At 40.2% G+C, this 16,544-nt stretch overlaps 1 protein-coding gene across 1 annotated transcript in view; it reads left to right on the plus strand.

The window, feature by feature from the left end:
- Nucleotides 1–16,544, plus strand: part of FSIP1 (fibrous sheath interacting protein 1) — a 155,554-nt gene that overhangs the window by 65,210 nt on the left and 73,800 nt on the right. The window contains exons 9-10 of the mRNA XM_058427928.1: nt 1,060–1,218; nt 13,885–14,022. Coding sequence (XP_058283911.1) covers nt 1,060–1,218; nt 13,885–14,022 — 297 coding nt within the window. The remainder of the gene's footprint in view (nt 1–1,059; nt 1,219–13,884; nt 14,023–16,544) is intronic.

A 16,544-nucleotide genomic window follows, 5' to 3' on the forward strand; every position in this document is an offset into this window, starting at 1 on the left:
TATCTTTTTCTCTTTCTTGATTACTCTGATTAGGACTTCCAGTACTATGTTGAATAGGAGTGGTGAGAGTGGGCATCCTTGTCTTGAGGAACTTATTCTTTATCCTTGATCTTTATGTCTCCCTTTACTCTTCCATAAAATTATCTCCAGGTTCTGTAAATTCTACTTCTTATGTATCTCTGGATTCTGTTCTGTATGCCCAGAAAACATTCCTTATTTCAGCCATTCAGCACTTTTGTTCTAGATTATAGCTATTGCTTCTTAACTGGTCTTTCTGCCTCCACTCTTGCTCTCAGTAGTTCCAGTTTTAAAATACAGACCTGATCGTGGTTTTTCTTTGATTAAGGTCCTGTTTTCTCCAGCCTCTTCCTGCTCACAGAGGTTAGTTGATCCTCTCTGGTTCCCATGGTGCCCAAGGCTTACCAGCACTCTTCACACCTTGTTAAAATTGTTGCTGCCAAGAAATTGAGAACTCCTCGAGGGCAGAACCTTGTGATATTCATATTGAATCACCAGTGCCTAGCATAATACATATGTTCAGTAGGCATTATTTTTGAATGAGTGTAATGAATGGGTTTTATGAGATAATATGGAACAAACATTAGTTGAATGAAAGATGATCAATTAAGTTTGTGAAACCCAAGCAACTGATTTTATAGATGCTATGTTACTTTTAAGGGACAGAGCTTGAAAATACCATGTCCCATTACAGGGTAAACCTGATTTCTTCCTACTTAACATGTCACAAAACATTTTTTGAATGTAGAAAAATGAGAATGTCATGAGAACCAGACTGTGAAACTACGAGATTTGTTCCACAGGGGAAATCCCCCTCAAAATATTAGAAGATACTTTATACAGGCTGGCAGATAACAAACCAGGAACTGTTTCATATTATTCTTTTACTAACCCAATGTTAATTCTGTTTGTGTGTGTGTGTGTGTGTGTGTGTGTGTGTGTGTGTGTTTGAAGTCCTGGGCACTGTTATAGCCACTTGAAAGATATATTTTGGCAAAAATATAGCCTGAGAATGACCTCGTGACCCTTGTTTCCTCTTAGGGTGATCAGTCTGGCTGGGTGGTCCCAGTAAAAGGATATGCACTCGCAGTCACCCAGCATCAACAACTTGCTGAAATTGATATAAAACTCCAAGAACTCTCTGCAGCCTCCCCAACAATTTCCAGTTTTTTTCCAAGACTTGAAAATCGGAATAATCAGGTATTTGAAGAACCCATAGACTGTTCAAGTTAATGTGTGCTGAAGCTGTTCACATAATTTTACAATCTGGTTGTTAACCAGTTGCTTTTTCCAGTGATCATAGTTTCATAACAGTGTGTATATTCCTTTGGTTACTTCCACTTTCTACTCACTTTTCTTTCATTTGGTAATTTTCTGGGATGGGGTCACTGAGGAAATATTTATTTTAATATTATTATATCTCTATGATTTAAGCTAAATCTTGATCATGATCAAGAGAGAGGGGAGAGAAGAAAGCGGATATGGCACTCATGAGTCCTTTGAGAGCCTTATTTTTCTTTATTCCTGTGGCACTAGGTATTAGCAGTGGCAGCCATTGTCCCTTACTCCGCCACATTCTTTTAACTCCTTTAACATCAAGCAGTGAAGCACATTATGTTGACTTCTCTCCTATGAGAGTTTTGAAATGAATGTGTTTCTTCTCTCAGTAGTTCCCTCAAATATTCTTTTACAAAGCAGGTGCGGTGGCTCACGCCTATAATCCCAGCACTTTGGGAGGCCAAGGTGGGTGAATCACCTGAGGTCAGGAGTTCAAGACCAGCCTGGCCAACATGCAACATGATGAAACCCTGTCTCTACTAAAAATACAAAAATTAGCTGGGCGTGGTGGTGCGTGTTTGTAATCCCAGCTACTCGAGAGGCTGAGACAGGAGAATCGCTTGAACCCAGGAGGTGGAGGTTGCAGTGAGCTGAGACAGTGCCACTGCACTCCAGCTTAGGCAACACAATGAGATTCTCTGTTAAAAAAAAAAAAATCTGGTAGAAGGTATGGCACATCAGAAAAGTAAATTTCTCCCTCACCTCTGTATTTTAGTACTTCATGGAATCTGGTTTGGTTTGGGTGGTAGACTGAGGAGAAAATGTATGATTGCAGAAGAGATTAATACTCCTTTAGCAGCTTTGTAAAACTTTTCACCAGATCATTTTCTCTACAATTGTAGATGGCCGTGATCTTCATGGACCATCCAAAGATTTAAATATCAGTAGCCTATAGGTAATCCTTCTGATTTATAGTAAGCACTTTCTCTAAGCTGTCAGTTGAAGGTTGGGGATCTAGCTTCATGCCAGTTGAAGCAACCTCAGGGGAAAGGAGCAGTATGAAGGTGTCCCAAGGAAACAGTTTTGTGACTGGTTGTATTTCTAACGAACAGGAACAGCTGCTTCTGACCCTTTAAACAGCAGTAGTGGTGCTGTTGTTCCCACTATCGATTTGAAATTCTGCAGTGGGATTAAAATTCTTGGAAAACAGAGATAATTGGCATCTTCGTCCTCACTCAAATGTGTCCCAGGACTTTGTATTTTATTTTATTTTATTTTATTTTATTTTTTATGGTGGAGTCTTGCTCTGTCACCAGGCTGGAGTTCAGTGGCGTGATCTCGGCTCACTGCAGACTCCGCCTCCTGGATTCAAGTGATTCTCCTGCCTCAGCCCTGAGTAGCTGGGACTATAGGCGCCCGCCACCATGCCCAGCTAATTTTTGTATTTTTAGTAGAGATGGGGTTTCACCATGTTGGCCAGGCTGGTCTCGATCTCCTGACCTCGCGATCTGCCTGCCTTTGCCTCCCAAAGTGCTGGGATTACAGGCGTGAGCCACCGCGTCCGGCCATACCCCAGGACTTTGACATGAGTTAGGCTAGTTTATTTATGTCACTGAATTCTATTTTTCAAAAAGGAGGAACTGTAGATGGGATAATAAAATGTTTCAGAGATATTCTTTGTTCTTTTCATGTTTTAGTTGATTTTTGTTATTGTTAGATTTCAAGGGCAGCTGAAATCTCAGAGCTGAACTGTGGTCTTAAATATAGAAAATGTTTCACGGCTGTCAAATGAAGTGAAGTCTGTGAAGTCCGAGGCACTGATACCGCCGTCCAAAAGGTGTATTTTTGGCAAAAATATAGCATGGGAATGACCTGGTGACCCTTGTTTCCTCCTCTTCTTGAAAGAGATAGAGAATTCAGAGATTTGTTTGGCCATTAGAACTTCAAGTAAAAAGCATGAATATGGTCCCATTTTCTCATCATCAACAAAATCACATTTTCAGAGTTCACATTTATGGTTCAGATAAGACATTTTAAAAATAATGAAAGGGAAAACCGGTACATTACATTTTTGTTACATACTGAGATTATTATGTGTTTTTATGTGAAACAACATATATTTGGAAAGAACAGGGAAAACAACATTTTGGGACTCCCATTGGATATAGAAACAAAAATGTAATGTAGTTGTTAAAAAGAAATAATTTATGCTTCTTGCATGCAAAAAAAGAATATCTTTTGAGCTTTTGTTCAATTTCCCTTTGGCATTTCTTCATTTCTAACTAAAACCAGCATTGCACATTGAATTTTCAAAGCAGAAATGCTAACATGGCAAAGTGTTTTAGGGATATTATTTTTGGATTGGATTAGGTTTTGTATAAATACACTGTATCTTGAATAAACCCTGTGTATCTATGTAGTTGATGAATGAGTTCCAATCAGTTGTTAATCCACAAATATTCATAGTTCATATTCACTTTAACTCTTCTGCAAACCATTAACTCATCAGTAATTTTTCTTCGTCCTCAAGAAAGAATTTTTTTTAAGTGGAATATAAATTTCTGTTTTTGAACAATTGATTGAACACATATTGAGTGCTGCTGGATGTCAGGAATTGTAGAGAACTTAAAGATTAATCAGGCAAATAAAATACTTTGGAATCAAAAAGTCTTACTTCAGGCTGGGCATGGTGGCTCACGCCTGTAATCTCAGCACTTTGGGAAGCCAAGGCGGGCAGATCATGAGGTCAGGAGATCGAGACCATCCTGGCTAACACAGTGAAACCCCATCTCTACTAAAAATATGAAAAAACTAGCCAGGCGTGGTGGTGGGTGCCTGTAGTCCCAGCTACTCGGGAGGCTGAGGCAGGAGAATGGCATGAACCTGGGAGGCAGAGCTTGCAGTGAGCCGAGATCGCACCACTGCACTCCAGCCTGGGGGACACAGCGAGACTCTGTCTCAAAAAAAAGCCTCACTTCAAATTTGGCTCTAGCATTTACTAGTTCTGTGGACTTGGGCACTAATTAGAAGCTTTCTAAACCTCATTTTCCTTATTTATAAAATAATGGTAATATTCTTTAGGGTTCTTGTAAAGAGTAGCTGAGTTAATACTTCCCTATGGGAGGTATTGAGTATACATAGAAAACTGTGGACAAGACAGCACAGGCAAGTGCTATAGAAAGCTTTTTTTTTCTTCAAGAGACAAGGTCTCGCTCTGTCACCCAGGCTGGAGTACAGTGGTGCAATCATGGCTTGCTGCAGCCTTTACCTCCTGGGCCCAAGTGATCCTCCAACCTCACTGTCCCCAGCAGCTGGGACTACAGGTGCATGCTATCACACCAGCTAATTTTTTTTTATTTTTTGTAGAGATGTGGTCTCACTGTGTTCCCTAGGCTGGTCTTGAACTCCTGGCCTCAAGAGATCTACCTGCCTCAACCTCCCAAAGTGCTGGGATTACAGGCATGAGCCACCATGCCCAGGCTCATAGAAGGCTATAAGTTAAAGTGCTGTGGTGGTTCAGAGGAGAGAGAGAGAGAACACATCCAAGGAATATTCAGAAAGTCTATTTCCATAAGTGAGGGGCTGGAGGAGGAAGAGGAACTAGGGAAGGAGGCAGATGGATCAGAGACACAGAAGAAGACCACCATTATGTATCACGAGGCTGAAAACTGGTGGCCTACAGCAGTGATCCCCAACCATTTTGGCATCAGGGACTGGTTTCGTGGAAGACAATTCTTCCACGGGCCCAGGAAGGGGGATGGTTTCGGGATGATTCAAACATGTTACATTTATTGTATACTTTATTTCTATTATTATTACATTGTAATATATAACAAAATAATTATACAACTCAGCTTAATGTAGACTCAGTGGGAGCTCTGAGCTTGTTTTCCTGCAACTAGACGGTTCCATCCAGGGGTGATGGGAGACAATGACAGATCACCAGGTATTAGATTCTCATAAGGAATGTGCAACCTAGATCCCTTGCACGTGCAGTTCATGATAGGGTTCACACTACTGTGAGAATCTAATGCCACTGCTGATCTAACAGGAGGCAGAGCTCAGGCAGTAATGTGAGTGATGGGGAGTGGCTGCAAATACAGTTGAAGCTTCACTTGTGCCTGCTGCTCACCTCCTGCTGTGGGCCCTAGTTCCTAACAAGCCACCTACCAGAACCGTCCATGGCCTGGGGGTCAGGAACCCGTGACCTATAGGACAAATTAAGCTCCCAGATTGGTCTCCTTTTGCTTACAAAGGGTTTAAAGATTTTATTTTACCCAACATTTAAAAATTAGGTAAATTCCTATAAAAATCCAAATTTCTAGTTCTCTCTTGAAAAATTCAAATTAGAAAATATGTCAGCATTAGACCTAACTTCTTGCTTGGCAATTACCGTATTGAGCTGAATAGCAACTGCTCTTTCTATGGGTCACAGATTCTCCAGTTTGCTGCAGTATCCACCACTCTATATTGTATGGCAGGCCCTAAGGCCCACTTCATGCATTTATGTTACTTGTCCAGCCTTTACAGAGATCATCAATACATTTTTGAATGCCTGCTTATTTCATAGGAGACACTGTAGTGGCTGATGTAGTGTCCAGACTAGTATGAAGCTTGATCTCTGACCTCAAGGTAGCTTGTAGGATACCAGAGGATATGATGTAAACATAGAACAAGTTGTGGAGTGACTGTGCAATGAAACAAGAACCACCACCAGATGGGCGCTGATCGGATGAAAAGTACGGAAAGTGTATGCTGCGGGAGCACAGAGAAAGGAAAGGTTATTTGATGAAGGCATGATATTTTAAAAATTCCTTTGAATATTTCTCCTTGTTGGTCAAGAAAACAGTTTTCTGAACAAGTTGAAACATAGACTTTGTGACTTATCCGTGTATGGTAACTATAAGGTAGTAAGTAGGTATGCATATAGATTTAAGATGATAAATGTGGTCGAGTCAATGTGGTTGAGTCAGAATAGCTTGAGGAACTCTAGGAATGTGGCTCAGAGATGAAGGAGGTGTTGGTCTTTGTGAAAAGGGCAGATAAGAAGTCTTCTTTTCCTTATGGGCTCGCTGATTGTGCTGTTCTCATATAGATGCTCTGGCCCAGCACTTAACTTTATGGCAATGTTTTAAAAGCAGCATTTGGCTTTTACGTATCTGATTTCCTTAGCATAAATCAAAGCTTGTGGTCACAGTCAAAAGAAAGAATGGCATATTACTGCTCTTTCTGTAATGTGAATAATATGTGGTTGCAGTTTTTACATCTGCTTTTTATTTTCATTTTGTCTTAGCAAGAGAACTAATTGAAGCAATTTTTTCTTAAGATCTGTGGTTTAACTGTGCATACTTTTCTGTATCCATCTCCTAATCCTCAACAAATCAGTTCGTTCTTTCCACGTATTGTAAATCCCACCATAAAACTGAGTGATGTTCTATAATTTAGTTACCATACTTCTTATTTGTAGATGTATCAGATTCTGGTTCTCTCCCGAAATATCTAAGATATAGGAGTTATTTAAGCATTCAGTTTCTTAAATCCTTAGCAACCGGATTCAATAGTAAATTCTATTCCATTTGGCTCTTATATACAAGTATAGTTTATTCATCTCTCATGAAATCAGTTTTACTAAATCTAGAATTCCAGTTCACTGTTAGATTTTTTTTCTGGTTGGGGAGGGCCTCAGAAATGGCTCTCCTTGACAGGAGGCATTGCTGTGTTCTTAAACTAACTAGTTTAATTAAATATAAAGGTCCTCCTTAATTTGATTTATTTTCTTATTCTTGAAATATTGATTCAATTGTATATAATTTGGTAAGCTCAAGAAAAAATTAGCAAACATTTGATTGAAGAAAATTGTAGTTTATATTGATCTCCTTTCTTGCCAAGATCATGCTATTATTGCTGACAGCAACAATTAATTTTTTTGGTCTCTTCCTGTGTCAATATTAGCTAAAATTGAGGAAATACAGACCATTGTTTGACATGTAATTCTGAAAGATGTTTTATTATTGGGTCCAAGGATTTGTATAGTTCTAGTAAGGGCCATGGACTCCACTTGACCCCAAACGTACTTAATGTGTTGGTTGAGGGCAGGAATTTAGGATTTTTTAAATGTATGCTAGTCACAGGCACAGAAATCTTATTGACCATCTGCTCATTTCCAAAACCCATAGAAGCCACAGGAGCATGGATTTCTGGGTTTGAGGAACAAACAAGAAGTTACTTCAGAGCTCTTTACCTCCAGTGCCAATCTGTTAGATCTCCAGTTAAATCTGGGAAACTGCCCTTGCCACCTCCATTTCACAGATTACTGTGAAGTTTATATTTCTTTGCTTTCCTCTGTTAAGCTTCTGAGGTAGTCAAGGTTTCCTTCATTTTATGGCATTATTCCAAGGTGATAAAAACAATCTGCCTGAAATATTTTTCCCTACTTTTGGTACTGCCAGGCACATGATCCATCTGATGACAGGAAATAGCAAGAACCTACAGAAATGTATAGCATTATCTTGAAAACATAGGACAAGCTGTCTTTATTTAGGCAGGTTTGTATTTTCCCAATCCTTAATGCATGCCTTATTTGCATATCAGATAACCTAAGAAGCTGTGGGTAATTTCCTCTGTTGTGATTTTTGAAAATGAGTTTATTTTGCTTCAAAGAACCCTTTTGGCCTCGTCAACACCACAGATAATTTTTCTAAGGATAAACTCAGAATCTCTTGGCAACCAATTAGTCAAATCAACAAGTATCTGTTGATCTTGGCCTCAGGGACAGTTCTCTTCTTGTGGCATATTGAGGAGAGCTTTTATTGAATTCTCCATAGAAGCATTCCTGTATGACCCAGAAACACAGAAATGATATGTTGGTCAGAGAATCTGATTAAACATTTCTACTATGAGAAATCAAGATATTTCCTGATGATCACGAGGACAGATAGCACTGGTTGGCACTTTGTTGTGACAAAAGAATCTTTGCTGGCACCACAGAGCTTTTTGCAGCTGGGCAATTTTCATCAGCCTCAGTGGCAACCTTTTCTTGCTCCCTCTTGGCCCCTGCTTTCATCATACAATATTTTTCAAATATTTGAACTATATGGTTATGCCATCGGAGGCCATGACTGAAGAAAGCTGTTATATATCCTTTGGGTCTAATTGTAGAGAATTACAGACTCATAAGCTATTAGCAGGGGAAATAACTTTCTCAGAAGTAACTAAGACCCAGAAAGAGGAGGTGACTTCCTCAAAAGCACACAGCTGATTGTTCCAGCAGAACTGAAGCTAGAATCCAACCTTCTGGTGTATACCTCTTAGGTATGGAGAGTCACATTGTCAGAGCAAGACAAAAATGGCTTTGGCAGAAAAATTTATTAAAAATAAAAAATCAGTGGCTCACATCTGTAATCCCAGCACTTTGAGAGGCTGAGGTGGGAGGATCCCTTGAGCCCAGGAGTTCAAAATCAGCCTGGGCAACATAGTGAAACCCATTTCTTCTTCATACAAAAAAAATGAGCCAGGCGAGGTGGTGTGCACCTGTAGTCCCAGCCACTTGAACTTGAGAGGCTGAGGTGGGAGGATTGCTTGAGCCTGGGAGGTCGAGGCTGCAGTGAGATGTGGTTGTGCCACTGCACTCCAGCCTGGGTGGCAGAATAAGACCGTGTCTCAAAAAAAAAAAAAAAAAGGTTTGTCTGCTTATGAAATTGATACGTGTTTATTGTAGGAAATTCAGGAACTACAAAAAAATAAGAAAAATAAGATTAAATAATCAGGATTTTTACCAAGTTAATTATTGTTAAATTTCCTTCCAGTCTATTTCTCTATACACACACAGACTATATATATATATATATCTATATATATACACACACACATATATACCCACACATATATATAAATATATATACATATGTGTGTGTACATGTGTGTGTGTATATATATGTGTGTATATATATATATCGATAGATAGATAGATAGATAGATAGATATAGATATGTTAGAGTTTTTGACAAGAAGCAGAAGGAATACCTAGCTTGGATTTCGAAGATAATTATATGAAGGGACTATCTGTATAGATTTAAAGGAGCTAACAGTCGATGTTGGAACACTGAGAGATGAGCCACAGTGGACGGGGGAAGAAAAAGTGCGTGGGAGCTCAGCGACAGCTGGAGTTGTGGGAGAAGAACTGGCCGTCTGAAGTTGTAATAATAGAGGACATGGGCAAAGGGTTAGCCAACCCCAGCCCCCTCGGCATGAGCATTTGAGCTGTAATTAGTTTCCTAACTCTGTTTCCTTGGCAATCTGAGAAAAGTTGGAATGCTGAATAGGTTAGGAGGCGACTTTGCTTATGCTTAAAATGATCCCTGGATTGGGAGAATTATAAAGACCTGATGGAGAAGCCATATTTTGGGCATCTCTGACTGCAGTGATTCTTGTGGCTGGGCACGTTTCTTGCTGGGTCCCTGGACTCGGTGTGCCTATGAGGGCATTTCAAGAGACAATGGCTCCTGTAGGATATGCGGATTTTAAGACAGGCAGCTTATAGCTGTTTTGGTCTTTATACCTATATTGTTTTGGCATGGACTGTAGCAAACACTCCCATTGAAAAGGGATACCTGATACTGCCCTGCTGTGTTTCCTGTCTTATATCCTTCTGAGTAGAGTGGCTCTAAGTGTGTCTTCTGTTAGTCTTTGAGCATGAATATGCAGTTGAATCTAAGAAAACTCTGCACATCTCAGGGATACATCACTGCCCAAACTGTGATGCAAAAGCATGAGGGAAAGGGGAAAAAATACCCCAAGCTCTCTCTCCTTCTGTCCTATACTCTCCCCTCACTTTGACTAAACCTAACCAGAAGATGGAGCTCAAGGAGAAACACTCTGATTGTCCCAGCTGTGGCAGGTGCTCACCATAGTTTATCATACTTCTATTGATGGACACTTGGGCTGTTTTCAGTTTTTAGCTGCCATGAACATTTGTGTACAAGGCTTTAGTTATATATTTTAATTTCTTTTTGATAAATTCATAGGAGTTGAATTTTTGGATCACAGGATCGACAAACATTTAACTTTTTAAGAAATGGCCTGTTTTGGCATGGTGGCTCACACCTGTAATCCCAGCACTTTGGAGGCCAAGTTGGGTGGATCACAAGGTCAAGAGATTGAGACCATCCTGGCCAACATGGTGAAACCCCGTCTCTACTAAAAATACAAAAATTAGCCAGGCATGGTGGTGCATGCCTGTAATCTCAGCTACTCAGGAGGCTGAGGCAGGAGAATCGCTTGAACCCAGGAGGTAGAGGTTGCCATGAGCTAGGATTGCGCCACTGCACTCCAGCCTGGCAACGGAGTGAGACTCCCATCTCAAAAAAAAAAAAAAGAAAAAAGACATGGCCTGTTTTTCAAAGTGGTTGTACCATTGTATAGTCCTGCAAACAATGTAAGAGAGTCCCCCTTGTTTCACACATTTCCAACATTTGGTGTTCACCGTTTTTTTCATCTGGGCCATGCTAGTGGCTATGTAGTAGTGTCTTATTGTGGTTTAATTGCATTTCCCCAATGACTAATGATGTTGAGGAGGTTTTCATGTTCTTATTTGTCATGCACATAGCTTTTATGAAGCATCTGTGCAAGTCTTTATAGAATTTGATTCTCATTTGATTAATTATTATTGTCTATTTGATTATTTTTATTATGAAGTTGTAGGAGTTCCTTATATGTTCTGGATACAAGTCCTCTGTCAGATTTGTGTGTTATGATCATTTTCTCTCAGTCAGTGGTTTGTTCATTTTCACGATGGTGGTTTTGATTAAGCAACATTTAAAAATGTTGTTAAGCGCAACTTATAATTTTTTTCTTTTTGTGCCTTGTCTTTGCTTGCCCCAAGATTTAGAAAAAATCATAGTTGTAGATTATTAAAATAATTTCAATTTAAAAATGAAATCCAGGGTGTTTTTCAGATTACCATGTGTCCTACTTCATAGGTGGTGTATCATCATAAAAGTTTATAAAATGCTGACTGCTTAGCATTGCAAAGAGACCTTGATACCATTTTTTCCAAACTTCCTCCTAACATTAGAGTTCCTTTAAAAAATTTCTGATAATAATTCAGCCTCTAGATATGTATTAGTCTGTTCTCTCACTGCGATAAAGAAATACCTGAGAATGGGTAATTTATAAAGAAAAGAGGTTTAATTGGCTCACGGTTCTGCAGGCTGTACAGGAGGCATAGCAGCTTCTGCTTTTGGGGAGGCCTCAGGAAACTTACAATCATGGCAGAAGGTGAAGGGGAAGCAGGCACTTCTTACATGGCCAGAGCAAGAGGAAGAGAGAGAGAAGAGGGAGGTGCTACACACTTGTAAACAACCAGACCTCATGGTAACTCATTCACTCACAATCATGAGAACAGCACTGAGGGTATGGTGCTAACCCATTCATGAGAACTCCACCGCCATGACCCAATCACCTCCCACCAGGCACCACCTCCAACACTGGGGGTTACAATTTGACATGAGATTTGGTAGGGACAGAGATCCAAACCATATCAGGATGCTTCTAGAGATTGAAAGCTACCAGAAGTGAGAAATGAACCAAATATAAAATAATCACTTCTTGAAATTGACGCACTCTTTTAATAATTTGCTTGGTAGAATTGTATACAATAATAATTTTACTGAAATTCATTGCTAGTTTGCTGAAAGTTTCGAAAACCCAAATTACAATCTATTGGCCAGTGCTTACATAGCTTTGGGATTATAGTTTGCATTAGGATACAGAGAATAAGGTCAGCCATGTCACTGTCTAGGCAGTGACAGTGTGGTAAGTGCAATGAAGGAGCATGTGGCGTGGCTGAGAGAATAATTTGTCCTTCATGGGTATGTCAGGGAATATTATAGAAATATGCTTGAGCTGGGCCCAAAATGGGTAGGAGTCTCAGGAGTTGGAGGGTTGAAATGGGGGGAACTAGTAGTAGTGAATATTGCTGCACATTTGAGTCTGAGTCTCAAGCAGTGGGAAATGAGATGAAGAGATTGGCAGGGCCTAAAGCATGAATACTTTGCACCTTGTTCTGTGTCTTCCCTGCAAAAAATGGAATCAACAGGGTGACTGGGAGCATCAAGACCAGCCAGGAGGCTCAGGCAGCAGCCTAAGTCAGTAGTTCTTGAATTCTCAAGTAGGTGTGCTTCAGTTTATTAGTCCTTAGTCTTTTTTTTTTTTTTTGAGACAGAGTCTCATTCTGTTGCCCAGTCTGCAGTGCAGTGGTGCGATCACAGCTCACTGCAGACTCGACCTCCCAGGTTCAAGTGATCCTCCCACCTCAGCCTCCCAAGTGGCTGGGACTGTAGGTGTTACCATGCCTGGCTAATTTTTTTTTATTTTTTATTTTGTAGATATGGGGTCTCACTGTGTTGCCCAGGCTGGTCTGTAACTTCTGGGCTCAAGGGATCCTCCTGACTTGACCTCCTGGAGTGTTGGGGTTACAGGTGTGAGCCACCATGCCTGTCCTGTCCTTCCCTTTTGAATCAGAATCTCTTGGGTAGAGGCTGGTCCTTCGGATTTTTTCCTGGGCTCTGGAGGTGATTCTGAAGCTCACTGGAGTTTAAAAACTGCTGGTGAATGATGAGGATATCTTAACTAAGACAGTGAGAAAGAAACAAGTGCCTTGATTAGAGAGGTATTAGGGATTGGCAACTAGATAGTATTCCTGGTGACCATCTCTATGTGAGGAATGAGGGAGTTAACAGGATTATGGCTTGAGTGATTTCAAAAATGTCATTCCTGCCCATCACTTATATGGCAACACAGAGCATATGTGTGTGAGAAAGGAAGTTTAATCTTAGATACAGGACCAAATTCCTATCAAGAAATGCCCATTTTTATCACCCAGAAATAACATTAACTTTGGGAAAATATGGTTCTGTCAATATAAATATTGCAGAAAATAATGAAGTACTTTCACTATATAATACTTAGTCTTTTCAAAGGATATATTCAGCTCGCATTTGTTGCTTGCCTACTACATACTGTGATGACTTTTAGCCTAGATCTATTATTACTGTTACTGTTTTACAGATGATGAAACTGAAGCTCAGAGAGGTTAATTCATTTCCCTCAGGTCAGTCTAGTCAGGAACCAGGCAGGGTGAAGATTCAAAACTTCTGACCTTGCCAAATCCAGTTTTCTTCCCATTATTACACAGCTGCTTCTAATAATATGGATGGGCAGGGTTTTTTCCTTCTTATTTATACATGATAAACTTGAAGTCCAGAGAAAAGTCCAAGGTCTCAAGCTGGCAAGTATCAGAACAGGGACCAGAACCCAGGTTCCTGTTTCCTGGCCCCAGCTCTTGTCACTGTCTCCTTCTGCTTCCCAAATGATTACAGAAGCTGAGTTCCTTTCCTACTTGTTATATGTACAGTTGGACCTTTACCTCCTAAAATGGGAAGACTTTAAAGCGTTATAAATATTGTTTTGAAGGGAAGAAATAATTGTTTGAGAAGCAAAGCTAACCCTCAAGGCTCAGTTGCTTTGAGGTGCTATGTGACAGCACATTTCCAGCCTGTGAATGATGTTTTTTTTTTTTTTTTTAATTAGGAACCTGACTGCGATGGTGAAAGAAATATGGAAGTGACTCCAGGAGAAAAGGTACTTAGGAACACCAAAGAGCAACGCGATCTGCATAATCGGCTGCGAGAGATTGATGAAAAGCTGAAAATGATGAAGGAAAATGTGGTAAGTCTTTGTTTTAGTTAATTTTTTTAAGAAAAAAAATAGAGGCAGAGTCTCACTATGTTGCCCAGGCTGGTCTCGAACTTCTGGGCTCAAGTGACCTGCCCACCTCAGCCTCCCAAAGTGCTAGGATTACAGGTGTGGGCCACCACACCCGACAATCTCTCTTATTTAAAGTTTAATTGTAACCAACACTTGTACCAAAAAAGGTTTCAGTCTCTTTTGACTGTTGTATGACTGTTCTCATGTGTTAAATCAGCCATCTGAATTTGTCAGTAACAATGTGAACAAAAGCTAAAAATATAATTCATAGGACTTTGATATTCTTAATTTAAGCAATTTATATAATATAAAACATTAAATAACATATAGAACATATTCTGACTTCAGATAGTGTGTAAGATACTATCTGAAGTCAGAATAATAATCCATAATCCTAATATTCTGACAGTGGCACAAATATATGTTTTTCGTGGAAAAATTTGGTAGTTCTCCCTAAAATCATCCCTATGTTTTGAACTTATAGCTTAAATTCTCTCACTTTTTGTGTGTAATTACTAATATATTATTAGTAACTAATTAATTTTAATACATTCCAAATCTTTCTTGGCCTACTTCATGTTTTTCTTGCTTAACATAAAGACATGTCATTACTGATGAGTGAAAACTCTTAAAGCAACTAAATTGTGAGCTGGTTGACGCTCTGAACCTGTTAGAAATGCTCTATCATACTGTGATTTTCCAGCTACCCATAGAATGTTTTCAGCTGGATACCTGGATTTTACCTAAAATTAAACATGTCAAGGCTGAGCTTGTGATTGTGGTCTTGCAGAATTACCTGCAGTAACCCCTTTTGGTCTCCTACTAAATTCTGCTATCTTGGGTGATCTTCGAGCCTCTTTGAGTTTTAACCAATGTGACTAGTTTGTTGCCATATTCTTCCTGAGTGGCTTATGACTCAAAATCTTTTTTTTTTTTGTCCCTACTTTTATCACCCTTTTCTCAGTGTTGTCACCTCATGCCTTAGCCACTTATAACCTGGTTTTTGTAGGATTTCTTGTTTCCAGTCACTCCCTTCTCTCATTATTCCACTTAATATGCTGCATCGTGGAGTAAACATCAGGTGAGTGATTTTAAAATGTGATCCCCTTCAGAGCCCCTGAGAGTGTGCCACAATCCCGTCTTCACACCTTGTAATCAAGGCCAGCTGAACTGCCCCTCACTGCCTGCAGGCCCACAGATAGCTGCACTGACACAGAGCCTAATGGAGATCAGGGCCACCTAATGAGAGTTAGGCAGCAGATCTAAAGGGAATGAATACATCATGCTTCTTTTATAGCTCATTTTTATTTGCTTTGCATGGGAAATCTCATGGGCATTATATTTCAGGGAGACCTCTATTTCCATTTTCAGAGAGATTTCTCTGATTCTGTTGATGGGATGAAGTAGAAGAAGTAGGAATGGGCCGGGTGTGGTGGCTCACGCCTGTAATCCAAGCACTTTGGGAGGCCGAGGCGGGCGGATTGCCTGAGCTCAGGAGTTCGCGACCAGCCTGAGTAACAAGGTGAAACCCCGTCTCTACTAAAACACACAAAAAATTAGCCAGGCATGGCGGTGTGTGCCTGTAGTCCCAGCTACTTGGGAGGCTGAGGCAGGAGAACTGCTTGAACCCGGGAGGCAGAGGTTGCAGTGATCCGAGATTGCGCCACTGCACACTCCAGCCTGGGTGACAGAGTGAGACTCTGTCTCAAAGAAGAAAAAAAAAAAAAAAAAGAAGTAGGAATGGTAGGGAAGTGTAAGGGGGCTCTTGGCCAGTCATTGTAGTGGTAATGATGGTACATTGTAAATTCGATGTGATTAATGAAATGTTTGTGGTTTTGTTGGTTTTGAAAACTGTTGGTACTTCGTCTCACCCCATATCTGCCAATCCAAGGCGGGCTAAGCCTGTCACTCCCCGTGATCCATTCTCCTGATTTCTGACTGCTGTGGTTTGGATGTTTGTGTCCCCCTAGAATTCCTGTTGAAACCCTAGTCCCCAAGGTGATGGGATTAGGAGGTGGGGAATTCGGGGAAGTGATTAGGTCATGTCATTGAAGCCCTTGTGAGTGAAATTGGTGCCTTTATAAAAGAGGCCCAAGGGGACTCATTTATTTGCCCCTTTTACTATGTGAGGATGTAGTGAGAAGTGACCCCTATCAACAAGGAAATCAAACCTGCCAGCTCGTCGATCATGGACTTCCCAGCTTCTAGAACTGTGAGAAGTAAATTTCTGTTGTTTATAAACCACCCAAAATACCATTATTTTGTTGCCCAAACAGACTAAGACACTGGCCATTTATCACATACCTTGAACATGTGCCTGTTATTTTCTACCACGTCTCTGCCATTATTTAATTTTTGGCTCAAAACCAGGGTCCTTTAAGAAACTGCAAGTCATTCCAGTGCCTTATGAAATTTGGCTACACTTAAAGGGATGTGATAAATGTCAAGAGTTGGTTGTTATCCAAGTGGAAAAGAATAATATA

This window comes from Hylobates moloch, unplaced genomic scaffold, assembly GCF_009828535.3.
Source record: "Hylobates moloch isolate HMO894 unplaced genomic scaffold, HMol_V3 SCAFFOLD_14, whole genome shotgun sequence".
Taxonomy (NCBI): domain Eukaryota; kingdom Metazoa; phylum Chordata; class Mammalia; order Primates; family Hylobatidae; genus Hylobates; species Hylobates moloch.